The 26,748-nt window shown below is 49.8% G+C and overlaps 1 protein-coding gene and 1 pseudogene across 3 annotated transcripts; both read left to right on the top strand.

Moving 5' to 3' along the window:
• Positions 1-14,817: 14,817 nt before the first annotated feature.
• Positions 14,818-22,455, top strand: LOC142043564 (uncharacterized). 3 transcript variants are annotated; one of them, XR_012654081.1, is made up of 4 exons: positions 14,818-14,901; positions 15,299-15,843; positions 17,057-17,219; positions 22,019-22,455. XR_012654081.1 is itself a non-coding variant. In XM_075054877.1 (4 exons), exons 1-4 carry the CDS (start codon positions 14,846-14,848, stop codon positions 22,174-22,176), a joined length of 645 nt encoding a protein of 214 aa, XP_074910978.1. In that variant the 5' UTR covers positions 14,824-14,845; the 3' UTR covers positions 22,177-22,455. The 3 variants fall into 3 exon arrangements, 1 of the variants encoding a protein (XP_074910978.1); XM_075054877.1 differs by having other exon boundaries at positions 14,824-14,901; positions 15,299-15,566; XR_012654083.1 differs by lacking the exon at positions 17,057-17,219.
• A 2,431-nt stretch (positions 22,456-24,886) lies between these two features.
• Positions 24,887-26,018, top strand: LOC142037585 (uncharacterized; annotated as a pseudogene).
• Positions 26,019-26,748: the final 730 nt, after the last annotated feature.

Here is a 26,748-nt window from a genome sequence, read left to right as displayed (position 1 = left end):
GGTATATTCCATTTCTTATACTATTGTCATTTTTTTATTATTATTTCATTACTATTTTCTTCTTGTCTGTCCTATTAAATTGTTTTACTTTTTTCCAATTCCCTTCCTATCCCACTGGCTGAGGGGGAAAGTGAGTGGCTGCATCGTGCTTACTTGCTGGCTGGGATTAAACTACAACACTGTGTAATGTACTTTTTAATGTTTCTCTTTTTTGCAGAGAAAGCAAAACTCTACAGAATAGGCAAGGGACTCTGACAGATGCGCAGAAGAGAGGCACTCTCATGCATAAGAGGCACTGTGGATGAATGCTTGCACATTTCAAATTCAGAATGAATGAACCCTTTCTAACAGCAACATCTACATCTGTAGTCTGATGAAATCTCTTCTGGACTTCATCTTGTCCTCAAGCTTTCTTCTGTCTGTCCCTCTCAGGAACCCTCTGCTGTTTTAATGATGCTCCCAAGGCCTTGGGTGTTCCCTGCAGCACACATTTAGCTCTGTAAGCCCCCTTTGGACTCATTTTGTTGTAATCATACCTCTCCTAAGAACTCTGTTCCCAAGAAAGAGCACCTGGGATGCCTCCTGAGTCCTTCCTTGTGCTGCACAGCTTTTTCATAGCATTTTACCTCCCTTTCAATCTCTCTTGTCCCTCTGAGGCTTTCATGACCCCTCTGCTCCCAGTCACTGTGGGAGACTCCTGAGACCTTCTTTATATACCACCGCCCCAGTTTAGCTCTGTAGTGGACTTGATCGTCTCTCATTCCCTCAGAAACCTGTCCTTGGGTTTGTGCCTCAGGGCGATCTTTGTCCTCTCTGCCATCTAGGGTGTCTCCATTTGGTCCCCAGCCTCCCGAGGACACATGTATTCTGTTCAAATCCCCTCTGGACTTCGTCCTTGCATCTCTGAGCAATTGGGACCCCTCAAATGGTGTCACGATGCCGTCGAGGTTGTCCTTAGCACACTTTTAGCTTTGTAGTGGACCTCACATCCCTCTCATTCCCTCAGAGGACTTCCTGGGTCCATACCTGTGATCCAGCCCAGTAATTCTGTCCTCTCTTCCCTCTAGCTGTGCCTCTATTCCTTCTCTGACCCTCTCTGGTGGCATGTTTACTTGGATCAGATCCCCTCTGGATTTAATCGCTGTGTCCCCACTCCTTTTTCTGTCTCTGTGGCTCCCACGGGACATTTCTTCTCCCAGTCACGATGCCTCCCAAGACCTTCCTTGTAGTCCAGAACAATCTTGTAGCACTTTAGGTGGGCTACCTTTGAGCCACATTTGTTCCTCTACACTTATCTAGGATTCCCGTGTTTAGTCCCCAGTCACCCGAGACCATCTGTACTCTGCTCAGATGATCACCCGAGTTCCTCCTTTTCCTTAAGCCTTCTTTTGTCTGTCAGCCCCGCTCAACATCCCTCTCCTCACAGTCACGATACCTCCCGAGACCTTCCTCGATCTCCACAGCACCTTGTAGCACTTATCTCCCTATCATCTCCTTTGTTCTGTGAGAGCCTGCCTTCTTTCTTTGCTATGCAGCGCTCCTTTATCTTTCTCTCTGCCATTGAGGGTGTCTCTGTTCGGTTCCTCTCTCACTTGGTCATCTGTAATTTGCCTGGATGCCCTCCTGAGACTCCAATGCCCTTGCTGTGTCTCCAAGCTGCCTTTTCTTACCCTGCCCCCTCATAATTCCTCCACTCTCTATAACAATGCCTTCTGAGTCCTCGTACTCCACAGCACTCTTGTAGCACTTCTTTAGCTGCCTTTTGATTGTACTTTTGTTGTGGTGCTCCTGCCTTACTCTGCCATTTAGGATGCCTTCGTTCAGCCCCTGGCCACCTGTCGACATCTGTACTTTGTTGAAATCCCCCTCAGAGTTCCTCATTGTTATCTCTGAGGCTGCTTTGGTTTGTCAGGCCTCCTCAGCACTCCTCCGCTTCCTTTGCCCAGCTCTCGTGAGACATCCCCTATTTCCTAGAGCCCCGTTTTAGCTCGGGAGGGCACTTTGCACCCCTTTTTTCTCTCAGAACCCTTCTGAGTCTGCATCTGTTACCCTGGTCAGTCTTTCTGTCCTCTCCTCCATTTGGTGTGTTTCCATTGGGTCCCTAGTCCCTTGAGGACATTTGTACTTTTTGTTCAATTCCCTTGTGAGCTCATTGCATTCCCAAGGGTTATTCGGGCTCTCTGGCACCTTCAGGAAGTCTCTAATCCTTGTGACGATGCTGTCAGAATCTTTTCTGAAGCCATCTTTGTGCTCCAGAGCAGTCTTTTTTTTTCTGTCTTACAGTATATTTCTATTTGTTATCTAGTACCCCAAAGATGTCTATCATCATCAGCCTGGATCTCCGCTTGAGTTTTTTCAGAGGAGGCTATAGCCTTCATCTCTTTTCATTGACATACGTCCTGTGATTTTTTTTTTGCTCTGTTTTGCAATTTATTTTTGTTCTAGCTACTTAGGTGTTGAGTAGGCTGCCTCATACAGTTTATGATAGGTTTATTGTATTTCCATGGGGTTTTGGTGTTTTCTGTCTTTTGGGACTCATATAGTTCTCTTAAGGGAGTCAGTTGGAGAGACCATCAAGGTGAATCTGAATCATTGGCGATTCACAGTGAATAATTTACTATGTAACCAGAGATATTTTGGGGAAGGCATTCCTACAGGATCTAATTCTGCTTTGTCATTCAGTCCTATCCAGAAGGTAGTTCCGGTACAAGTTAGGTAGTATGTGTGGTCTTGCTAGAAATGAAGTGTAACCGCATAGCATTTTGGTTTTTTTACAGGAAAATAAAGCACATCATTTTTTGATAGTAGTATTGTTACTGCATTTAATGAAGTACTTTCTTACATAGCTTAGTAGGACATCCATCCATTTTCTAAGCCCCTGTTGTGGTTTAACCCCAGCCAGCAACTAAGCCTCTCACAGCTACTTGCTTACTTTCCCCTGGTGGGATGAGAAAAAGAATCAAAGGGTAAAAGTGAGAAAACTTGTGGGTTGAGGTAAAGACAGTTTGATAGGTAAAGCAAAAGCTGCATACACAAGCAAAACAAGGAATTCATTCACTACTTCCCAGGGGCAGGCAGGTGTCCAGCCATCTCCAGGAAAGCAGGGCTCCATCACAAATAATGGTGACTTGAGAAGAAAAACACCAGTGCTCCCAACGTTCCGGCTTCCTTCTCCTTCCCCCAGCTTTATATACTGAGCACAACGTCATATGGTCTGGAATATCCCTTGGGTCAGTTGGGGTCGGCTGTCCCAGCTGTGGCCCCTCCCAACTTCTTCTGCCCCCCCGCCTGCTAGCCGGTGGGATGGGGTGAGACACAGAAAAGGCCTTGACTCTGTGTAAGCACTGCTCAGCAGTAACGAAAACATCTCTATGTTATCAATCAACACTGTTTTCAGCACAAATCCAAAACATTGCCCTATACTAGCTACTATGAAGAAAATTAAACCATCACAGCCCTGGAAAAATTAAGATTAATTCCCTACATGGTTACATTGCCTATGCAATAGGTGTAGCTGTAGTACAAGAGTAGGTATCATCGTTTCCAGTAAGGGTTGTTTTCTCTCTTCAGGGTTTTAAAGAATTTTCAGTCATGGGTTTCTCTAGGTTTGCTTTATTAACAACTCAGAGTTGGTCTGCCACCGCAGTGAATGGCAATCCACAAAACTTTCTCTCCATTTTATATACCTTTTGGATGGTTCATTATCTCAGTCCAAAGTCTTTGTAATTTTTCCAGTTGATCTCATTTCCCATGTCGTTAGCATTCATGATCTTATCTCATCAATTCTTGTCTCATTCAGTCCGGTCATCATCTTGTGGTATTTGAAGTCCATCTTGGGTCAATCATCCTCTCGTCCCCTTTACCTTGAAGTCTCATACTTAGTTCTGAGAAAAACCTCTCTGGTTGTTCCATTTACTATTATTTCACATTTATATTTGCAAGCTCTACATATTTTAATCACTCCCCAGCTAAGCGCCTGTATCTTGCTGATTTTTCATCTTTTGTTTGATTTGTCTCTACTTATTAGCTTGACTGCGTTTCAAGCCAGTCCTGGATTGGGGCTACACCGGGGGGCAGGCTGAGAACGCTGTTCATGGCCTGTTGAGCAGCTCTGTTGCAATAGTAACATTAACGCATTCTATATTAATTTCTAACAGTAATATAGTCCTAAATTTCTAAAATCTTCTAGACAGGGCTTTGGATGCTGTAAATTGGAGGCAGGTGAGAAAACTCACTGCTGCTCTTCTGTCTGCTTTTATGCCTTGTGGTTGTTTGCTGCTCCCCTTTTCCAGGTGACTGTGGGAAGGCTGGTGGGGAGGGGCCCGGGGTATATGAGCCACAGGCTCTCCTTGGGGAACTTTTTGTGCTCATAGGCATTTTTGGTGTCAGTGCTCTGCTATTCCTTAACTCCTTTGCAGCTTTTGAGCTGGCTAAGCTGTTTGGGTAAAGGTGTCTGTCTGAGGTAAGAAAGAGCTTCAGGACCAGTCAAGGTTCAGCAGCATGTATAGTGGGAAGTACATGAATGCAGCTTTTTTCCAGATCAGTAATTTTGTATTGAGTGGTCAGGGGTGGCAAGATAGTTTAGCAGTATGTGTGGTATGTTTTTTTTAATTCTAGGTGCATTGCAGTTTCCTGGAATTTCTGACTTTATTGAAGATGGAACCTTCTTTTTTCACCAGTTTTGATGTATACTGTGTAAGTTGCTCACATCATCTCTCTTAAAAGGACTGAAGGTGAGATTACCTAGCACGTGTTAGGATGAGCATCTTGTATGCATCTGTATGTGGAGTTTTAGCATTTCTCAAGAAACTGGCAGGGACATAAAGCACAGTGTCTTTCAGGGTATGGGATGGCTTATTGTCTTTCCTGATTGCCTGCAGAGTACCACGGTGTCCCTAGGACCTGTGCAGCTTGTGGCAGGTCCCTTGTAGATAATAAGCATTGGGACTTCAGTAATCTTTTGGGCCTGTAGTGGAGCCCAGAGTCTGTGGGAAGGTGTAAGACAGGAGGTGCTTACAGAATGCTGGGTTGTAGCTCAGAAGAGCAGCTCCTGAGGAGTGGCCAGAGGAGGGGGTGCAGGGCAGGAGCTGTCAGAAAGCAGTGGGGTTCCTTCCCTCACAGCTCAAGAGAGGGGAAGGGGTTTCTAAAGTTTTGGGACTGGGGGATGGTGGGAAAGGGAGGTGGGTTGATGAGGTCTGTTCTGTTTTAGTCTCCCTGCTGCTGACAGGAGGTACAAAAAAGTCATAAGAGAGGCAGCGTACACCATCCAGGCCTCTGCATCACAATATGCAGGGCTGAGTGTCAGATGAGCCTCATCTTGGAAAGCATTAGGTACGTTAAAATATATCCTCCAGAATTCGCCTCTGTTCCTCCATGTCTTTTACTTACTTCATTCCCTGACTTAATTTTTGCATCCATCCCTTCACTGTCGTTGTTACTTCAAGGCATTGACTAAGCACTTATTTCCAGTGCAGATTTGTGTCACTGTCTTCCCTGGAATTTCTTGGAGAGGAGGATGTGTATTGCTTGTGCTTATAACAACCTCCAGCCAGGGGGGTCTTTCTTTTATACTAGTCCCAGGCACTCAAGCTTTTTCTATAATTCCAATTTTGTCTTTTTCTTTAAGTGTCCAATGTGGTTTGCTCTAGTATTGGCCATGGCAGTTATGTTCTCTTGTTCTTGTTTATCTGTTGTGTTTCTAGCACAAGTTCCTGTAGTCACAAGGTGTCCGGTTTAAACCTTTGAGTCACCATGTCATGTGATCATGGGTTTTCCATTGGATAACTGCTGCTGTAATTCCTTAAGGGGTTTTGTAGGTAAGTGGGCCGTTTTGACAGCAGACCTCTTATTCTCGCGGCTTCATCTGTCGGGAAGTGTCGGTTGCTGCCTGGTACAGTGTCCTGTCTTTTTGAGCCTCCTAGGTTTTCATATTTTCTGGGGTTTAGTTAGAAATTTTTTGGCAGGGTTTCTTTTGTTAATTCCTGCAGGTAAAGTCACGTCTTCTTTTGACATCAGGGCTTTGTGGCTCTCTTTCCTCTTTGGCCAGATATCCTCACCAGCATTTTCCCATGATGGGAGCCACAGAGAGGGGAGCAGCACGCTCAGAGCACCGGGGCATGCAGGGTGGTAGCGTTGGGCTTCCTCTCACCTTGACAAGGCTGACCCTGAAGAAGTCCGGTACGTGGGTTGTTTGTGCAAGTGGGTGTGCTAATCCGTTTCGGAGTGTGTCAGAGGGTAAGAATTTTGTTCTGTAGTTTTGTGTGGGAGGAAACCACCTACATGACTGGTTCTGAGATAGGGTAGGGTACAGATATGTTTTCAAGTCATCTCTTATTTTGCCAGATGTTTTGAACTAAGTGTATCTAACATCCCTAGTAACTCACAAAGGGGCTTGGGGGCACCCTGATGGTGGGTGCTGTCACCAGAAGGCAAAGCAGGGTCATAGTAGAGTTTTCCATTTATGGGGATGGGCCCAGTCATCTCCTGCACAAACTTCCTTTGTTACGTAGTGACCAGGATGGTAGCTTTTCTTTAGATTGCTTGAATAAGAGGAGGATGGAACAGGTTATCAGAGCATAATCATTTTCATTTCCTTTACCAGTACAGGCACCCAAGGACCAGCCTGAATTCAAGGAACAGCATGAGGATATCTGCGTTGTCTGTCAGCAGAGGAAAGAAGCTTCTTCTGGAGGCCAAGGTGATGAAGCAGAGTCTTTGTTCTGTTTGATTTTCATCACAGGGTAGCATGGTCACAGCGGGGGAACGGTGTGGCTCAGACATGCAAAACATGGTCCTAGACAGAGACATTGTCACAGTCAAGTCTGCCAGGGACATCATGGACACCACTAGACAGGCATTAGAACACCGTGCTTGGGTAGGACCAACCTGGCAGAACCATCCTGCCATGCGAAGTAATGCATACTTCTGTACTGAGATTTTTTTTTTTAATAGCTGAGATTGCATCACCTTTGGCTTTTCCTCATCAAGTTTGTATTTTGGCAAGAAGCAGCTCTTATCAAGCACTTGGGTCTGAGCAGTCCCCATTAGATTTTTGACACCAGTCTCTGTTAGATTTTGGGGACCATCAAAACATATTCAGCATCTGTCTGCACTCAGGTCTCCTGTAAGTACTACACAGTTTTGGCTTAAGATGTTTTAGTGTGGTACTATCTAATAATAGCTTTCTGTATGTAACTGGCTTCCAGCAGCCCAGTGTCACATCCCATTTATGTTGGTGCTCTTGTTTGAGCATGTTTTCTGCTGAGGGGTTCTCCGTGCTACAGTTCATGGAGTCATTTAAGAATTATTTATCCACAAAGGAAGAGTCTGTCATTACACCAGCCATGGTGGTTTGCTACCTGCAGCTCTTTTGGCTTTTTTGGGGCTGAGTTTTTGAGGTCTATCAGTCTCTACCTATATTTGAATAATCTGTCAGTAACTGTAATTTTTTTGTGTTGGTGGGTGGTTTGACTTATTCTTGCAGTTCAATTAATAGGCCTAGGTTAAGCAAGATGCAACAGCAAAGGTGAGCAGTGTTGTGGACTGTGATGGCATGTGAGGTTGATCACTTGAGTTTTGTGCTTTTGGGGTCTCTGTGTTACTTGAGTATGTAAGTCGGTCAAAAGGATTTGCAAGTCTGTTTTGCAGGGCGGGTTCTCTCTTTAAGAAAGCAGTATATAACATCTTTGTGCCTCTGCATTTTCCCAAGGTGGGCCCAGCATCAAAGGTTACAACACTTCCTGAGACATTGGAGATGGACCAACTATACAAGTGGGCACCTGATGGGGCCAGTGACCCTGGAGGTGTGGCATGGGAGGAGAGCGGAGCTGTGTTAGGCTGCTGGGGGAAAGGGTGAGTCCAGGACATGGCTATTGGGGTGGGGGAAAGAAGAGGGATGGGCATATACTTCTTACGGGTATTACCGTTTTTCTTGAACTTGCTGATGTAACTGATTCAGTGTGGCAGATTGGAGCACAACTCACAGATCGACAAGGTTAATGAAGAAGTCACAATTGGGATGGTTTACTGTTTCTTAGAGTATTTGTCAGCATCTGGCTGACTTTGGTTTTGTTTTGCTGCTGCAGGTGCAGAACAGGGATCTGGATGCAAAAGGGAGATGGCAAGCAGAGCACCATAAGAGGGTCAGTCAGCAAGCAGCAATGGAGGGAATAGTTCCATTGCTGGTGCCTATATGACCTGTTAATACTCTGTGTTTTGAAGGTGCAAAACAACTCAATGAAATCACATGCATAGCAGGGTGTCCATCCCTGAGTGTGTTGGGCAAGGTGCGACACCAAACTGTAGGGGCAGTTATTTTTGAGCCATCAAGTTGTTTGCAAGCAGGTGACCGTTTCCAGGCACAATGCTCACTTTGTGTCTTTGGTTTTCTAGGTGCTACAGGTGATGCTGGCCACAACATCCAGTGTTAGACTGAGAACAAGCGAGTGCAATGCCACAGTGCTTTCGAGGAGGCTGTCGTTGCAGAAGATATCAGCCTTGATTGGCATGAAACTGATGGATGGCACGCTGTTTGCAGGTGATGAAGGGAACCCAGTAGGATTGCAGCAACACCCTAGTTAGCCTAGGCAGTCTTTGTCAAGGATGGATTTTGACCCACCAGCCCTCTGAAAGCTGAGACGAGGGGCCAATGCTATCTTTGTGTGGGGTGGCAGGGACGGGTTTTAAATTCATTATAGTGGAGAGGGCAGTTCAGGATAGGACACGCTTGGGCAGAGAGAGGGTCTGGGGTCCTTTATGCAAAATACGAGTGTGTGCCAGGCAGGGAATCTAGATGGTATTCCTAAATGGAAACAAGACCTCTGGATTCGTTAAGCTATTGCCCCACATCCAGGTGACTTGTTTGATACTGCTTTTGCAGATACAGAGGGACAAGCAGTGTGCCAAAAGGCAATGGAGCAGAGGTGAATGGAGCACTGTAAGAAGGTGGGTTGGCAGGTGGTGTTGGAGGGAAAATGTGACTGTGGCTGTAAACTTAGAGGTTTTGGTCTTCTTATTTTGAAGGTATAAAGCAGGATATGGGCAAGGTGAGTCATGACTAGTGGGCTGAAGTAGCAGTTATTTTTCAGGTGTTGTATTGTTGGTGACGTTAGAAGCATCCCTTGTTGACTGTGTTTTATAGGTGGTACCCAAGCTTCAGTGTGGCAACCTGTAAATGGCAGAGGCGGGGCAAGCAGCCAAGGTAAAGGAGTGGGAAATGAGAATTGTTGTGTGCAGGCTGCAGTTTTGAGCAGTGTCAGCATGTGTCTTTTTTTGCTTTGGTTTTTTCAGGTGCCACAAGCAGACTTGGATGGGTGAAGCCACATGCTGATGTACAGTCTGAGAAGATGAGGCAGTTGTCACCTTGGTCGCTTTCTAAGAGCACAGATTCACGTCTCAGCTCAGTTAAGCATTTCTTCTTTGTTTTTGCAGGCATCATGCAGGCTGCCTTTGGAATTGGATGAGCACTTGAAGTGAGATGGGTAATAGAGACCAGGAGCATGGGGCTGGTGATTTCTCGTAAGTGCAACAGTAGTTTTCTGTCTTTGGTATCTTAGGTTCTGCAAGTGATGATGTCTGCAGTGTCCGACACTGGAATTGGTATGGAGCAGGTGAGTGGAAGGCCATGCTCCTTTTGAGGAGGACGGTGTTGTGGAAGAGATCTGTGTCAGCTGATGTGATGATTACTGCTGGCGCTAGGGTTTTTTGCAGGTGATGAAGAGGAACCTGGCAACTACAGGAATATCCTTGTTAGCTGATGTGGGGGATTTTTTTGTTGAGGATGGATTCTGACCCTCAGCCTTCTGGAAGCAAAAGTTGAGGCACCAGGGACCACTGCCCTACAGTGTGTAATTTTTTTTATTTCAGTTGGAAAGAGACTTTCCAAAATAGAAATCTTTCTCATCCAAAGACGTTGCATTTTATGAACTTACCATCAGAGTGGATCTTCAGATATGATGTACTACTTGTTAGTAAAAATCATCAGCAACAAGATTTTTCACTTATAAAAAAGTCAATTTCCTTCCAAAGACCCAAACACAGTACATCTTCCAAAATCTGATGTCATTGCTGCTCTTTAGGTCCTCAGTTGTAACAGTCAAGAAAATGTGTTCCTCTGCATGCTTCAGTAGAGCCAAAAGCATTAGCAAATCTGCCAGTCCTTTTTGGTAGCCTGAGGTATTGTGGCACTAGGGATTTGATTTTAGGGTTTGATTTTATTTTTTATTCCCCAAAAGTAAAACCATATGGGGATCTCCTACTTCACTGATTTTTCTATCATAAATGAAACTTAAAAGTTAAAATTGTATAATTTCCAAATTGACTTGAATTGTTTAAACTGTAACTGCCAAATAGTTATAGCCTATAATTTATTAGGTGTACTTAAGCAGTTACATGTTTGCTCTAAATGTTTAATAAGAGAGCCAACTGAATGTTATAGGGCTTTTCCCCAATATTTTGATGGAGTGCTCTGAAGTACTTTTATTTCTGTCTCGCTTTCAATGCTGTGTTTCCCTGGCAGTTCAGTAGCATCTTTCTTGTGCAGCACAGCTGGCCAGGTGTCCCTCCTTATTACGTGACACCAAAAAAAACCCTAGTCAAATTATAACTGTGTTTTGGAGATGGATAATTGTATCAATTCACAGCTATGCAATTTAAGTTAATGCAAAAGGAAAATCAAATATGTCTATAGTATAAGTATTTGTATTGGATGTATATAAACATGGGCACACCTTTTTATTATTAAGAGAATTATTGAGATTTATTCTTTGTTTTTTGTTTTACACTTCACTTTCAGGTTTATTGACCAAGCAAGATGTGCAGTGTGGTGGATCTGTAAACATAGATTCTGATGATGTTACGGTTTTTGTCCAGGAGCCTCAAAGGGTTATGTCCCTGCAGCATTGCTGTAAGGAAGGGACATCTTCCAACACCAGGAAGAGTGTTTACTTTTATGCTAAGAATGTTTGAAATTGCATCAATTAGTCTTATGCTGATTTGAAGTGTTCAAATCACTCTAGCTTTTAAAGGATGTGTTGTATTTTGAGTTGATGTGTTTACCTAGAATATTCCTTTAGCTCAACTGCTATCCTACCCCTTATTCTGATGGAATTCCTCTTTCTTCTGTGCTATTTTTTTAATATGCTGTAACACAATTTGGGATATTTTTTTTGTTTTTCAGATGTGTTGCCATAAGTGTCTTGTGATGCTCAGCAGATGTCCAGGCTTGCCTGCCAGTAATTAAGCATAGTGATGGTACAGGGCCAGCCCTGTGTCTGGAGGCTCCTGGCTCTGCCTCCAGTGGGTGGCCCGCAGGTGTGGCAGCAAGGGCTGTCTGGTGGGGAGAGTGTGGGGCCAAGAGGGGCTGGGGACGTTTGTTGCCCTGGGAAGCCTTTCCCAACACAGTAATGGAGGGGGAACAGTGTAGAGCAGAGCCTGAGCAAGAGATGTGGCACCATCCTCTGGCATGCTCCTCCCCATCTGTGGGGTAGCTGGTGGGGATTACCTGTTGTGGGTTATACCACGTGAGTTACCTGCTGTGGATTAACCGGGTGGACCACCTGGTGTAGGTCAATCCCATGCATGTCTTCCCATGCATGATTCTACCCACACATACCTACCCCCGTGTCCGTCTCCTGTTTGTCCATGTGTTGTCTGTTGTGGTTTAACCCCAGCCAGCAACTAACCACCACGCAGCTGCTCTATCACTCTCCCCCTCAGCTAGGCAGGGGAGAGAAAAATACAACAAAAGGCTCATGGGTCAAGATAAGGACAGGGAGAGATCACTCACTCACTTAATGTCATAGGCAAACCAGACTCGATTTGGGGAAGATTAACTTAATTTATTGCCAATCAAACCAGAGTAGGGTAATGAGAAAGAAAACCAAATCTCAAAACACCTTCCCCCCACCACTCCCTTCCTCCTGGGCACAAATTCACTCCCAAATTCTCTGCCTGCACCCCCTCTGCCCCAGCAGTGCAGAGGGACAAGGAATAGGGGTTAGGGGTCTGTTCATCACACGTTATTTTCTGCTGCTTCATCCTCCTCAGGGGCAGGACTCATCACACTCTTCCCCTGCTCCAGCATGGGGTCTCTCCCACGGGAGACAGTCCTCCATGAACTTCTCCAACGTGGGTCCTTCCCACAGGCTGCAGTTCTTCATGAACTGCTCCAGCATGGGTCCTTTCCACGGTGTGCAGTCCTTCAGGAGCACACTGCTCCAGCGTGGGTCCCCCATGGGGTCACAAGTCCTGCCAGAAAACCTGCTCCAGTGTGGGGTCCTCTCTCCACAGATCCGCAGGTCCTGCCAGGAGCCTGCTCCAGCGTGGGCTTCCCACGGGGTCACAGCCTCCTTTGGGCACCCACCTGCTCCGGCGTGGGGTCCTCCATGGCCTGCAGGTGGATATCTGCTCCACCGTGGACCTCCATGGGCTGCAGGGAGACAGCCTGCCTCACCATGGTCTTCACCACTGGCTGCAGGGGAATCTCTGCTTTGGTGCCTGGAGCATCTCCTCCCCCTCCTTCTTCACTGACCTTGGTGTCTGCAGGGCTGTTTCTTTCACATGTTCTCACTCTTCTCTCCGGTTCCAGTTTCTGTGTCCCAGCAACTTTTTTCCGCCTCAAATATTCCAGGACTGATGGGCTTGGCCTTGGCCAGTAGTGGGTCCGTCTTGGAGCTGGCTGGCATTGGCTGTATTGGACTTAGGGGAAGCTTCCAGCAGCTTCTTACAGAAGCCACCCCTGTTGCCTCCCCCTACGCCCAAAACTTTGCCACGCGAACCCAATACATCATTCCACCCCTGTTCGTATGTTGGTCTGTGTCTGTCTACCCCCACCTCTGTTCACATATTGGTCCACATCTGTCTCTGTCCCCTGCAGCCCATCTGTCTCCCCCTCCATGTTTCTCTGTCCCAAATGCTTTTTAAGCAGGTTTTTTCCCCCATGCGGGTTTTCCTTTTTTCTGTGACACACCGTCACATCTCCTGCCTTTCTATCTTGTGCCCCTCCATATTCCATACCACCATCCCCATAACCCCTCTGCCTCCAGACCCCCAGGGCACTGTCTGCACCCACCCATTGCCCCCCACCCAGAGTCCCCTCTACACAGACACTTCCCTGCACCCCACCCCACCGGCGAGCAGGCTGGGGCTGCACAGAAAGTTGGGGGGGGGCCAGCCGGGACGGCTGACCCCAACCGACATTCCATACCATCATGCTCAGCAGTAAAATTAGAGGGGAGGGTGGCAGGGTTTTCTCACTTTTATCCTTCTGATTCTCTCCCCCATCCCAGCAGTTATGTACGGCTTTGTTGTCAGCTGGGTTTAAATCACGACACAAGGTTAGTTGCAAGCCCTGCCTGGCTAGCGCTTGAGGCTCTCCATGGTATTCCTGCCATCTTGATGGGCCATCCTTGTTCTTCATTGCTGCTTTACAGCGAGTTGCTTTTGTTCCATAAGCAAGCAGTAGTCAGGCTGTGCAAGCATTCCTGTCTCCCAACCACTGGGAAATCACCCTGCCAGAGGCAGAGAGAAAAACAGCCATGGCACAACCATCTACTGCGATTCTGCCTCTCGAGGGACCCAGTAGGCCCCTTTCTCTTGCCTCTTACTCTGTCCAGCTAGGCTGGAAAGTACAGTTGTTGCAGAAAGTGCTACCCCCTGTGTCTCCTTCTCAGGTTGTTAGCTTGGGCCCATGTGCAGGCTGCTGAGGTCATCACCTCTGCATGAGACACAGGCACCCTGGAGAGCTTTACACTGAGTCATTCCTTTCTCTTTGGGCAGCAGCGGTTCTGCCACTGCTACAGGCTGTCACTTTCTCAAGGGCAAGGGGCTGCGATGAAAACAGGCTGCTGCACACTCCAGTCAGACTAAGATGCTGTTTTCTGGGGACCCAGTGCAGGAAAGCTGAGGTACTTTCTGCAGTGCCCATGGCTCTTCATAAGGGAACCGTGCCCTGGTTTTAGCAGAAAAAGGTGTCGGTCACAGGCAGCCATGTATCACTGTGCACAGCTGTTTGGCAACTGTCTTGCTTGTTCAAGTAGAGGCATATTTCTTGACTTGCAGCCTTGCCAAAACAATCGGGGCTTCAAGTTACAAAAGCCTTTTGCCATCAAAACAAGACGACAGCTAGATTTCTACCAGGACTGTATTTCAGCCGTGTTGCTAGCTGAAAATGGCTTGCAGGCCAGGTGATATTTAGAGGGGTCTGAATTAAAGAAGCTGAGTGTTGAAGTGGTTTTTTTTAAGGAGGTGAACTATTTCAGCTGAAGGAACTGAGCTTCTTACTCAAAACATTGGCAGAACAGCCCATCCAGCCTACTAAGTATTGCGTGTTGCGGGCAGTAAAGTGCAACTGTGACGCTTGCTGGCAGAAGTGGCAAGGAGTGCAGAGCTGTGATGGTGTACAGAGCAAAGATGGAACCTCCAGGGCTCTACGGTCATCTGCTAAGGACATCTAATATACCAACATGCCTCTTTGCTTTCCCTGCTTCATGTCTAATTCGTGCTGACGCTCAGGGAAGGATCGTTAAGGTGATGCTGCCTCCCGGCGACCAGCACTCGGCACTGCAGCCGGCAGGCTGCGAACGCGCGGTGACGGCCCCGTACTCCACGCTGCCGTCCAGACGGCGACGGCGACGCGGCGGTGCCGCCGGGCTGGTGCCGCCGCGCTCGCTGCTACCGCCCGCTGAGGAGACGCCGCGGCCGCCCGCCGGGTGCTTGCTGCCGCCGCCGCCGCTGGCGCCACCTGGCGGCCAGAATGTGGCACTGCAGACCGGCGTTCGCGCCCCGGCGCCGGCCCCTCCTGCGCGCCGTGTCGGCGGCCGGCGCATGCGCGGTCGCCGGGAGTAGAATGGCGGCGCGCAGGCCGCGGTTCTCGGCGGCAGCGGGTGGAGGCCAGGAGCACCGGTGAGGCGAGCGGTCGCCTTCGGCAGGGGTGTCTCTTGGCCGGCCGGGGGTCTGGGACGGGAAGGTGCAAAGCGGCCGCTGCGGCAGGCTCCCGGTCTGCCGGGGACGAGCCGGGCCAGGGCAGCCCCGGGCAGTTCCCCGGGAGCGGACAGTAGGGAAGAGGGGACGGAGGCGGGCACCCCCCGGGCGCAGCCACCGGGCGCCTCCCCAGCTCGCCAGAGCTCCCCCCCGGAGCCTCCCCCGGCCCCGCTCGCCCCGCGCGGCGCCCCCCAGCTCCAGCCCCTCCCCTGACGCCTGCCCCGTAGCCCCAGGCAGCCCCCAAGCCCCTCAGTGCGAAGGAGAGCCTCCGGCCGGGGGCGAGCGACAGTAATAGTGGTCACTGCTTCTCCTTTCGCAGGGGCTGCGCTGAGGGCATGGTTGTCCGTTCCTCCCCTGGGGATGTCACTGACTGCACCTGCCTCAGGCTCGTGTGTGCGGTCTCTGCCTGGTCTGCCTCTCCTCACGGCATGGGGGCGAAAAGGGACAGGCAGAGCACTTGCCGGCCACGGACAGGAGCTGCTGCGGCTGAAGCTGGAGAGGCCAGAGAAAGTTCAAGAAGAAGAAATGGAAGCCCTCCGGCCAGCAGCTGCCTCCCGCTGCAGGCAAGAGAGAGCCAGCCTCTCTGGGTGAGGAAGGATCCCTCTTCGTAGTCCGCAGCAGGTCAGACCGCCAACGTGCACCGCAGGGTCTGTAAGCGTCACCAGCAGCACAGTATGGCCACACAGTGTGCGAGTGAGCGAGGCTGCATGTCTAGGAAGCCTTATCTTGGAAGAGCTGCGACACACGTATTCTCTTAGGTGGAGGACAGCCAAGCAGCCAGAGTTACAGAAAAGGAAGGGAGAAGAGGAGCAGAAAGAAGTGTCTGAACTGGCAAATCCTCCTGGTACCACAGCGAGAGCTGTGGTGAGGCCAGGGCCCTCGGGGCCTTGTCGCCCCTCTTGCGTGTCGCAGTCCCTCTCTGCCCCTCTCCTGGCCCCCTCCCTTTCCCACGCCGCTGTCATTATTTTTTTCTTCCTTGTATCTCTCCTTTTCTCGCTATTCTTCTGTCCTGCTGTCTCTTCCTCTCTCTTGTTCTCCTGCTCCCTTTTCTTTTTCTCTCTGTGCTTTAGTCCTGCTCCTGCTCCCTCTCCCTCCTTTTTTCATCCTCCATCTCTGTCTTGCAGCCCATTGCTGGTTTTTTTTCTTTTCCATCTCTTTGTCCTGATCTGCATCTGTATCTTTTTTCCCCACAATTTCTCTGCCCTGTTCCTGGTGTTCTTTTCCTTTCTGCACCTGTATGTGCCACTCTGTGTTCCTGTCTTCCTATCTCTCTCCTTCCTTCCTTTTCTTTCTCTCTCTGTCCCTTTGTCTTGCTCACTGTCGCTGTTTTTTCCCATTCTGTATCTCCCTATCCCTGTCCTCCTTCCTGTTCATCTCTTACTCTCTCTGACCCTTTGTGCTGCTCCCTGTCCCTATTACTTATTCCTTCACCTCTCTGTCCCTGTTTTTTCTCATGCTCTACCTCCCTGTCATTCTCTCTGTTGCTCTCGTTGGCTCTCTATCCCAGCATCCTGCTCCCCGTCCCTCTCTCTTTCACAATATCCTGCTTTTGGGCTCCCTGTCCCTCAGCTGTTTTCTATATCCCTTTGTCCTTCCTCCTGTCTTTCCTTGTCCCTCTGGCCTGCTACCCATCACTATCTATTTTTTCTTTCTCCAGCTTTCTGTCTCGGGCCTGTCACTTTCCTCCTCTCTCTGTTTCTAACGTATCTTTCTCTATCTCTGCCCTGTCCCTTTTCTCTTATTCTCTCTGTCCTCCACTTCCCCCCGCAACTTCTTGTCTGTGTATCTCCATACTACTGCCTGTCCCACCCTTTCTCACTATATTCTCTTGCCCAGCTCGCTGTACCCTTGGTCCTGCTCCCAGGCCTTTCTTCTCATCCTGCAGCCCAGCGCTGGTTTGTCTTTCTCCCTTGCTTTGTCCTAATTTCTCTCTCTCTTTTCTCCCCCCCTCAATGCCTCTGGCTAGTTCCCCATCTTTTTCTCTCTCTTCCTCCTTCTTTATTGCTCTCATTCAATTTCTCTCTTGATCCATCTGTTCTGCTCCCTGCTTTTTATCTCTCTTTCCTATTCCTCATAGTGCACAAGCAAGCAAGGCTACGTGTCTAGGAAGCTTCATCTCGTTAGAGCTGTGGGACACCCACATATTCTTAGGTGGAGGACAGCCAAGCAGCCAGAGTTACAGCAGAAGGAAGTGTCTGAACTGGCAAAGTCTCCTGACAGCGCTGAGAGCAAGAGCTGCAGTGAGTCCCGGGCCCTCGGAGCCCTGTCTTCCCTCTTTGGTGTCCTGGTCCCTCCCTGCCCCTCCCATGACCCCCTCTCTTTGCCATGCCACTGTGATTTCCCTCCCCCCCCGTACCTCCTTTCTCCATCTCACTCTGAGCAGCTCCCTGTCCCCATCTTTTAGGTCCTCCTGCTCTCTGCCCTGTAGCCTATGGCTATTTTTTCTTTCTCCGCCTCTCTGTGTCCAGCTCCCAGCCACTATTTTTGTGTCTCTGGCTCTCTCTGTCCATCTCCCTGTCCCTGTTGTTCAAGGTCTTCCTTCTTGGCTCTGTAGCACATTGCAAGATGATTTATTCCTCCGTCTCTCTTTATCCTGTTTCCTGTCCCTCATTTTGACTTTCTCACTCTCTGTCCAGCAGCCTGTCAGTATTCTCCCCTTTCTCCATCTCACTCTATCTTGTTCCCTCTCCCTCTTTTTTCTAAGTCTTCCCTTTCTGCCCCCTAGCCTGTCGCTATATTTTTTTTTTTTCCATGTCTTGGTTTGTCTGGCCCCTGTCCCTCTTTCTTCATTTCTCCCTATCTGCCGCATCACCTGTTGCTTCTTTCCTTTCTCCTTCCCTCTCTGTCTATCTTGCTGTCCCCATTTTTAAACTCTCCTTCTCTGCCTGGTAGCCTGCTGCAGATTTTTCCTTTCTTGATCTCTCTCTGTCCAACTCCCTGTCTCTAATTTTTAATGCCCCGCTCTTTCTCTCTGGAAGCCTGTCAGGACTTTTCCTCTTCTCAGTCTCTTGGTCCAGCTCCCTGTCCCTGTTTTTTAACTCCTCCCTCTCTGCCCTGTATGCACTGCTTTTTAAATTTTCGTTCCCTAACATCTCTCTGTAGATTGTGCCCAGTCCCATTTTTTTAAGTCCTCCCTCTCTGTCCTGTGGCCTGTTATGATTTGTTCTGTGTCTCCTTTCTCTGACTCTTTGGTCCCTATTTTTCAGTTTCTTCCTCTCAGCACTGTAGCACAATGCTGTTATTTGTCTGTCTTCATCTCTCTCTTGTCCAGCTCCCTGTCCTGGTTTTGTAATTCCTCCCTCTCTGCCCTGCGGCCTGTCGCTGTTTTTCTGTTCTCTGTCCCGCTCCCTGTCCCAAGTCTTTAATCGCTCCCTCTCTGCCTTGTAGCCTGTCGCAGGGGCTTTTTCCCCTTTCTCCATCGCTCTCTGTCCAGCTCCCTGTCCCTACTTTTTAATTCTTCTCTCGCGGCCCTGTGGCCCATTGCTATCTTCCCTTTCTCTGTCTCTCTCTGTACAGCTGTCGTGGTTTAAGCCCAGCCAGCAACAAAGCACCAAGAACCTGCTTGCTCACTCCTCCCCCGCGGTGGGATGAGGAGAAAACATAAAGAAATGGTTGTGGGTTGAGACAAGGAGAGGGAGGGATCACTCACCACTTATGGTCACAGGCAAAAACCAGACTCAACTTGGGGAAAAAAACAAAATCAATTTTATTTACTACCAATCAAATCAAAATAAAGATAATAAGTAGTAAAACCAAATCGTGAAACACCTTCCCCCACCCCTCACTCCATCTCAGGCTTAACTTTACTTTTTATTTTCTCCACCTCCTCCCCCATGGCGGTGAAGGGGGACGGGGAATGGGGATTGGGGTCAGTTTGTCACACCTTGTCTCTGCTGCTCCTTCCTCCTCAGAGGGAGGACTCCTCACTCTTCCCCTGCTGCAGTGTGGGGTCCCTCCCACGGGAGACAGTCCTCCATGAACTTCTCCAACGTGAGTCCTTCCCATGGGCTGCAGTCTTTCAATCACAGGCTGTTCCAGTGCAGGTTTTCCCACAGAGTCACGGCCATCTTCGGGGGCATCCGACTGCTCCGGCGTGGGCTCCTCCCTGGGCTGCAGGTGGGCATCGCTGCCCCGCTCACCTCCATGGGCTGCAGGAGGACAGCCTGCCGTCTCACCACAGGCTGCAGGGGCATCCCCTCCTCCAGCGCACCTCCTCCCCTCCTTCTTCTTCACTGACCTCAGTATCTGCACAGGGGTTCCTCTCACATTCCAATCTCCTGCCCCACTGTAGGTTCTCCTTCTTAAATCTGTTACCCCAGAGGTGCTACCACCATTGCTGATGGCCTTGGCCAGAGGCGGGTCTGAATTGGAGCTGGGGAAGCTTCTAGCAGCTTCTCACAAGACCCACCCCTGTAGCCCCTCCCCCGCTACCAAACCCAAACCAACAGCTACAGGTCCCTTCCTTTTTGAAATTTCTCCATCTCTGTCTTGGAGCCCATCATGGTTTTTCCTTTCTCTGTGTCTCTGGCTGGCTGGCTCCCGCTCCCTGTTTTTCAGTTTCTTCTTTCTCCATCTCTCTGTCCAGATCTGGATCCCAATTTTTAATTCCTCCTTCTCTTCCCTATAGCTCTTCTTTCTTTTTTCCCCTGCTTTTTATCCATCTCCCTCCCCACCTCTGGCTCCCTGTGCCTATGTTCTAATTCCTCCCTCTCTACCCTCTAGCTATTGCTGTACTTCCTGTGTGTGTCACACTGCGTCTGGGTCCTTGTCCCTATCTTTTCCTTCCTCCCTTTCCTCCCTGTAGCCCGTCGTTCTAATTTTCTTTCACTGTCTCTCTGTGTTCAGCTCCGGATCCCTGTTTTTTCCTTCCTCCCTCTCTCTGCCATATTGCCTCTGGCTATTTTTTCTTTCTCCAGCTCTCTCTGCCTGGCTCTGTCTCCCTATTTTTTTATTCTTCCCTCTCTGTCCTGGAGACCATCAGTTATTTTTTCTTTCTCTGTCTCTTTTTGTCTGGGTCCCTCTCCCTATTGTTCAGTTTCTTCATTCTCAACCCTGTAGCACGTTGCGATTCTGTTTCTTTCTTTGTCTCTCCTTTCCCAGCTCTTAATCCCCACCCCTTTCTCCATCTCATTCTGACTTGCTTCCCATCCCTGTTTTTTAATTCCTCCCTCTCTGCTGTATAGCCCGTCACTTTTTTCTTTTCTCCATCTCCTATGTCTGTCTCGCTGCCCCCACTTTTTAATTCTTCCTCTCTGCCCTGTACCCCGCTGCTATTTTTGCCTTTCTCCGTCCCTCTCTGTCCAGCTTCCTGTCCCTATTTATTAATTCCTTCCTCTTTTTCCTGCACAACCCACTATTGCCTGCAATCTCCATCTCTCTCTGTCCGGCTCCCTGTCCCCAGTTTTTAGGTCCTCCCTCTGCTCCCTGTAGACTGTGTGGATTTTTTTCCCTCCCAGCTGCTATTTTTTATTTCCTTCCTATCTGTCTTATAGCCCATTACTGCTTTGCTTCCCCCCCCCCCCCCCGCTTCTTTCTCCATGTCTCTCTGTCTGGATCCCAGCCTCTGTTCTTTAATTCCTCCCTCTTCTCTGTACACACCACTATTTTTTTCCATTCTCCATCATGCTCTGTCTGGTCCCACATTCCTACTTATCAATTCCTCCCTCTTTGCCCCATGGCCTGTCACTTTTTCCCATTTTATTTTTGCCTCTCTCTCTGTGTCTGGATCCCTGCCCCTGTTTTTTTAATTCCTCCCTCTCTGTCCTGTTGCCTGTGCAATCTTTTGCCTTTCTGCATGTCTCTCTAGCCAGCTCTCTGTCCCTATTTATTAATTCCTCCCTCTTGCCCTGTAGCCTGTCACAGTTGTCCTTTCTCCATCTCGCTGTCTCTGGTTCCCTGATGACTCTACTTTAAATTCCTCCGCACTTCTTTCTGTACACTTTGCTATTTGTCCTGGTTTTGGCCGGGATAGAGTTAATTTTCTTTCTAGTAGCTGATATAGTGATATGTTTTGGGTTCAGTAGAAGAATGTTGATAACACACTGATGTTTTCAGTTGTTGCTAAGTAGTGTTTAGACTAAGTCAAGGATTTTTCAGCTTCTCACTCCCAGCCAGCAAGAAGGCTGGAGGGGCACAAGAAGTTGGGAGGGGACACAGCCAGGACAGCTGACCCAAACTGGCCAACGGGGTATTCCATACCATCTGACATCATGTTCGGTATATAAACTGGGGGGAGTTGGCCTGGGGCGGGATCACTGCTTGGGAACTGACTGGCTATTGGTCAGCAAGTGGTGAGCAATTGCATTGTCCATCACTTGTTTTGTACATTCCAATTCTTTTATTATTATTATTGCCATTTTATTATTGTTATTTTATTATTGTTATTATTATCATTATTATTTTCTTCATTTCTGTTCTACTAAACTGTTCTTATCTCAACCCACAAGTTTTACTTTTTTCTTTGTTTTTTTTTTTCCCCAATTATCATCTCCCCCATCCCACTGGGTGGGGGAGGAAGTGAGTGAGCAGCTACGTGGTGCTTAGTTGCTGGCTGGGGTTAAACTACAACGCTATTCTTTTTGCTCTGCAGCTCTCTTTTTTTTCCGTCTCCATGTCCCTATTTCTTAATTTTTCCCTCTCTGCCCTGTATCATGTAGCTATGCGGTTTGTGTTGCTCCCTGCCCCGCTCTGGCCCTTCCCTCCATCGTTCGCTGTCCCGGCTCCCTATCCCTGTTCCATTCCTCTCTCCCCCCTGTTCTTTGTCTCTTTTTTTGTCTTTCTCCATCTCTCTCAGTCTGGCTCCCCGTCCCTGCTCTTCTTTCCTCCTTCTCTGGCATGCTGCCCATCCCCCAGGTTTTTCTTGCATCTCCATCCCGCTCCCCCTCCCTCTTTGTGCTGCCTCTCTTCCTCGCTCCCTGCTGCTTTTCTCCATCCCTGTCAGGCTCCCTGTCTTTCTGTCGCTGTCCTGTTCCCTGCCTCATGATTTTTTGCTGCACCCCTGCTGTGTCTAGCCAGCTGCCACTTTTGTCCTCTCTTTTAGTGTCCTGCTCCTCATTTTTGGCAGCCCTCACCTCTGCCCAGCAGCCCATCGCTCCAGGAGCCGACAGACTGACTCTGTTCCCCGATGGACCGACGAGCGTGGCTCTGGGACCGACTGCCGAGGTGGCCCAGGGGCAGAGGGAGCATCGGGGGCCCTGAGCCCGAGAGCAGACTTGCTCCCAGGACTTGTTAGGAGTGTGACCGAATAAACCCTCGCCGTCCCCTCTGCCCTCCCGGCTGCGTTTGCGCTCCCTTTGTACCGTGCGAGGGGCCGTGAGGGAGCCCGGGGAAGGAGGTGACGCGCCGGGGGGGGGTCGGGCGATGCCCCCCGGCCCCCCGTTCCTGCTGGGCTCCAGCTGCGGCCCGGGGCCGGGGGAGCCCCGGGTGCGGGCGGTGAGGCTGATGCCGACGGGGCCGCGCCGTGTCGGAGCCGGGCGGAGGGGCCAGCCCAGAGACAGAGCCGGGGGCTCGGCGGGGATCCCGGGTACGTCGGCGGAGGGGTTGGGGGAACGGAACCGGTGTCCCCGGGGGGCCGGAGAGCGGGGAGGGCTGCCTCCCGCGGCGTGCCGGGAGCTGTCGTGCTGGGGCGCGGGGCTGCCAGCCGGCCGTCTTACGTCCCGGACCATGCCGGGAGGTGTGGGCTGCCGGCGCCGGGCGGCCGGGCTGGGTTTCCCGGTGCGTGCCGGGAGCTGCAGCTTTCGCGGACTCGGCTGCCGGCCAGCAGCGTTGCTCTCCGGCGCGTTGCCAGTTTCGCGTGGTCTGCGGGCTTCCCGCTGCGCCCACTCCGACCCCCACCCGCGGTGCCTGCGCGCCGTCCTGCGCCTGGGGCGCCGCGCATGCGCGGAGCTGCCGCCGCGGTCCACGCTGCCGTCCAGCCGGTAACGGCAACGCGACGCGGCGGTGCCGGCGGGCTGGTGCCGCCGCGCTCGCTGCTGCCGCCCGCTGAGGAAACGGCGCGGCCGACCAGTCTGCGCGGGGCCGGCGCGCAAAGCGCGGGACTGCAGCGCTGCGCCCGGGCACGCGCCGCCCGCCGGGTGCTCGCTGCTGCGGCCGCTGCTGCCGCCGCCTCGCGGCCGAAGCGCGGAACTGCAGCGCCGCCGCCAGTGCTGCTGCCGCCGCTGCTGCATCGTGGCAGCGTGCCGGGCGCGACTCCCGGTGGTGGGTGAGGGCCAGGGCCGCCGGTGAGGCGAACGAGCGCTTTCGGTGGGTGCGCGGGTGCCTCCTGCCCGCTGGCCGCCTGGAGTGCTGGGACTGCAGGCTCCCGGTCTGCTGGAGGCAGTCCCTGTCCCTCTCTTTCCCAAGCTGCTGTGATTGTTTTGCTTCCCTGTCCCTCTCCTCTCCATTCTTCTGTCCTGCTCCTTCTTCCTTCCTCTTGTTCTACTGCTCCCATTTCATCTTCTCTCTGCGCTTTTGTCCCGCTCCCTCTCCCTCCTTTTTTTCGTCTTCTGTCTGTGTCCTGCAGCCCATTGCTGTTTTTTTCTTTTCCATCTCTTTGTCCTGATCTGCATCTGTATTTTTTTTCCCCACAATTTCTCTGGCTTGTTTCCTGGCATTCCTTTCCTCTCTGCGCCTATATGTGCCCCTCCATGTCCCTGCCTTCCTATCTTTCTCCCTCCTTTTCTTTCTCTCTCTTTCCCTTTGTCTTGCCCACGGTCACTGGTTTTTTTCATTATGCATCTCACTGTCTTTATCCTCCTTCCTGTTCATCTCTTACTCTTTCTGACCCTTTGTGCTGCTCCCTGGTCCTGTTATTTATTGCTTCACCTCTCTGTCCTGCTCCCTGTTCCTGTTTTTTCTCTTGCTACATGTCTCTGTCTTTCTCTCTGTTGCTCTCGTTGGCTCTTTATCCCAGTGTTCTGCTCCCCATCTCTTGTCTCTTTTGCAGCATCCTGCTTTCTGGCTCCCAGTCCCTCACCTGTTTTCTGTATTCCTCTGTCCTTCCTCCTATCTTTCCTTGTCCCTCTGGCCTGCTACCCATCACTATCTATTTTTTCTTTCTCCAGCTTTCTGCCTCGGTCCTGTCACTCTCCTCCTCTCTCTGTCTCTAACGTTTCTTTCTCCATCTCTGCCCCGCTCCCTGTCCCTTTTCTCTTATTCTCTCTGTCCTCTCTCCTCCTTCTAACTTTTTGTCTGTATATCTCCATACCACTGCCTATCACATCGTTTCTCACTGTGTCCCCCTGCCCAGCTCGCTGTCCCGTTATTCCCCTTTGTCCTGTTCCCTGGCCTTTTTTCTCATCCTGTGGTCCATCAGACCATCTTCAGTAATGGGATGGTCTACGTGGTAGTAGGTTTGCTAGCATTGGATGGGATTGACCTTTCTCAAAGGGGGAAGAGGGTCTTTGCTCATGAGCTATCAGAGCTCATTGACAGAGCTTTAAACTAGACTTGAAGGGCTGTGAGAGACTGAACCGTGAACTATTTGTCTCGAGCCTATAAAAGACAGTGGAGACAAGACGTGGCGTGCACCCACCACCAAAGAATTGAAGATTGAGGACCAATGGGACGCCGCTGGACCCATGGTGGTGACTATTCTTGCAACCCTATCCCGAGTGCTTGCTTGATTTCTGCCTTTTTCTACCATTCTATCTTATCGGTATTATTTTCTACTTTTGATAATAAAAGCTGGTTTGGGTATACAGCCTTTGACCTTGTTTGTGTCTTAATCTCGCTCTTGGGATCATATTGAAACCTCTCCCTGATATTGGGTCAGGGCATTAAATTGGCATCACAGACAGGATCCCTTGAGAGGAGAGTGCCATACTGTTTCCCAAATGCATGAGACCTCTCAGGAATGTAGGGGTTTGTGTTGTGTTTAAAATTTTATGTGCTGCCTTCCTGAGATGACTGCTTCCCTGCTTTATACGAGATGAATGATAGTAAAATTGCCCCTTTGGGGAAAGAAGTTTTGTTTGATTTTTTAGAAAAACATAAAAGCGTGACCCTCTGTGCCTGGGGTAGACTGGGCTCAGGGAAATTGGCATAATCTGCAGAGCATTGTTGATCAGATGGTCGCTTCAACAGAAAGACGCTAGAGTGCAGTCAGGAAAGGGAAAATCTATTGTTTGTACCATTCTTGGTGCTAGTTTGGCTGCAGCAGGAGAGGCTAGGGATTGCTGCCTCACTGCAGAATCTCAAATTATTGAATCCCTCCAAAACCTTGCTCGGTCCCAATTAAAAGAACAACCTGAAGCAGAAAAGAATCAAGTGAAACATTTGCAGACTGCTCTTAAGGAGCAGCTCCTTGCGGATACTGTCCGCGAGGGAATTCCCCCGAGATCAGAAATTGGCTACCCCTTTGATGACCTGCAGGCAGCGAAAGAGAGAGTCGAGAAGTTAGAACTGCCTTTATCGTGACCCTTAGTCAAGACTGAGTATGTTTACGATGATGAGCAGGACCAGTCCCCCCAAGTTACAACTAAGGAGGCCCCCTCTACTGCCAATGAGTTGGCGAAACTAAAAAAGGAATTTGACCGAACCCCTAAGGAGTCAGAAACGGAATATGTGTGGAGAGTATCGTTGTCTGGGGGGGACCAGATTCTGTTAACTGAAAAGGAGGCGGAAGGGTATTGGGCACCGGGAGTGTTTTTAACTACTGGGAATTACTGCGCCCCCCAGTCTTTAACCCAACTGGCAGCCTGTTGGGCAGGGGCTTGAACCCCTTGGAGAGGGGGGACCCCTTTGCAATTACAGGGACGGTTCATCAACTAGTAGAGAGTGTGCAGAAAGCAGCTTGTCTGCAGATGATGTATGATCGAAAATTGGAGCCTAGACAAGAGTCCCTGATGATGATGCCAGTAGATCCGGAGTGAATGACTCACCTTATAAGGGGACTCCCCGATTCTTTGAAGCCAATTGGTATACAATTACAAGGAAAGATACAGGCCATGCCCCAGGTTGAGAGAGATGCAGCTGCTTTAGAAGGGCTCATGCCTGATCGGCGCACCAGCAACCCCCGGATAGGAAAACGTGGGCTTGGGGAGAAGTGGCCCAGGAATTAATTACGGGCACAAGTATGGTCCTGTTAACCCTCCAGCCACAAAAACGGACTCCAGGGGCTTGAGGTGAGCAGAAGTAAAAACAGTTCTGCGCCCTGGGAGTGATAAGAGAACACCCCTCACCAAACTGCCAGGAGGGAGAGACATCCCTAACAAACATGATATACTGTGGGTGGAGGGACAGCAGAAGGGGATCCTACATGACTTAATGGACAGGCTGCCAATAGACAAATTAGAAAAGTTGGTAACAGGGTGGCCAATCCACTCTCCTTTTAACTCCCTGGTGTGGCCAGTACAAAAACCTAATGGCAAGTGGAGAGTGACTGTAGATTATCTCAGACTTAATGCCAATACCCGCCTGTTGACAGCCACGGTACCTGATGTTGCTGAGCTTATAGCTACAATCCAGGAACGAGCCCACCCGATTATAGCAACAGCGGATGTTAATGATATGTTTTTTATGGTCCCCCTACAACCAGAGGACCAAGACTGCTTTGCATTCACTTGGGAAGGTCAGCAATTTACTTTCACCCGACTCCCACAAGGATATAAGCACTCCCCCACTCTAGCCCATCAAGCGTTAGTGCAGGAGCTAGTAGTTCAGACAGAGGAGGTGGTCAGCATTTACCAATATATCGACAACATTCTTGTGGGAGGGGATGAGACAGAAAAAGTTCAGATTTCAGATAACTCAGGATAATATAATTTCCCACTTAGAAAGTTTGGGGCTGAA

The sequence above is a fragment of the Buteo buteo genome, chromosome 2 (assembly GCF_964188355.1).
Source record: "Buteo buteo chromosome 2, bButBut1.hap1.1, whole genome shotgun sequence".
NCBI classification, from domain to species: Eukaryota; Metazoa; Chordata; class Aves; order Accipitriformes; family Accipitridae; genus Buteo; species Buteo buteo.
Note: the sequence above shows the minus strand (reverse complement) of the source record. Positions and strands in the feature narration are given on the sequence as shown.

What these genes read in the sequence shown, in the direction of transcription:
- LOC142043564 (XM_075054877.1), top strand. Translation starts at nt 14,846, where the DNA reads ATGGCGGCGCGCAGGCCGCGGTTCTCGGCGGCAGCGGGTGGAGGCCAG. An exon ending in GAGAGAGCCAGCCTCTCTGG is followed by an intron (nt 15,567 to 17,056) that starts GTGAGGAAGGAT and finishes TATTCCTCATAG; the next exon opens with TGCACAAGCAAGCAAGGCTA. An exon ending in CGCTGAGAGCAAGAGCTGCA is followed by an intron (nt 17,220 to 22,018) that starts GTGAGTCCCGGG and finishes CCTCTCTTTTAG; the next exon opens with TGTCCTGCTCCTCATTTTTG.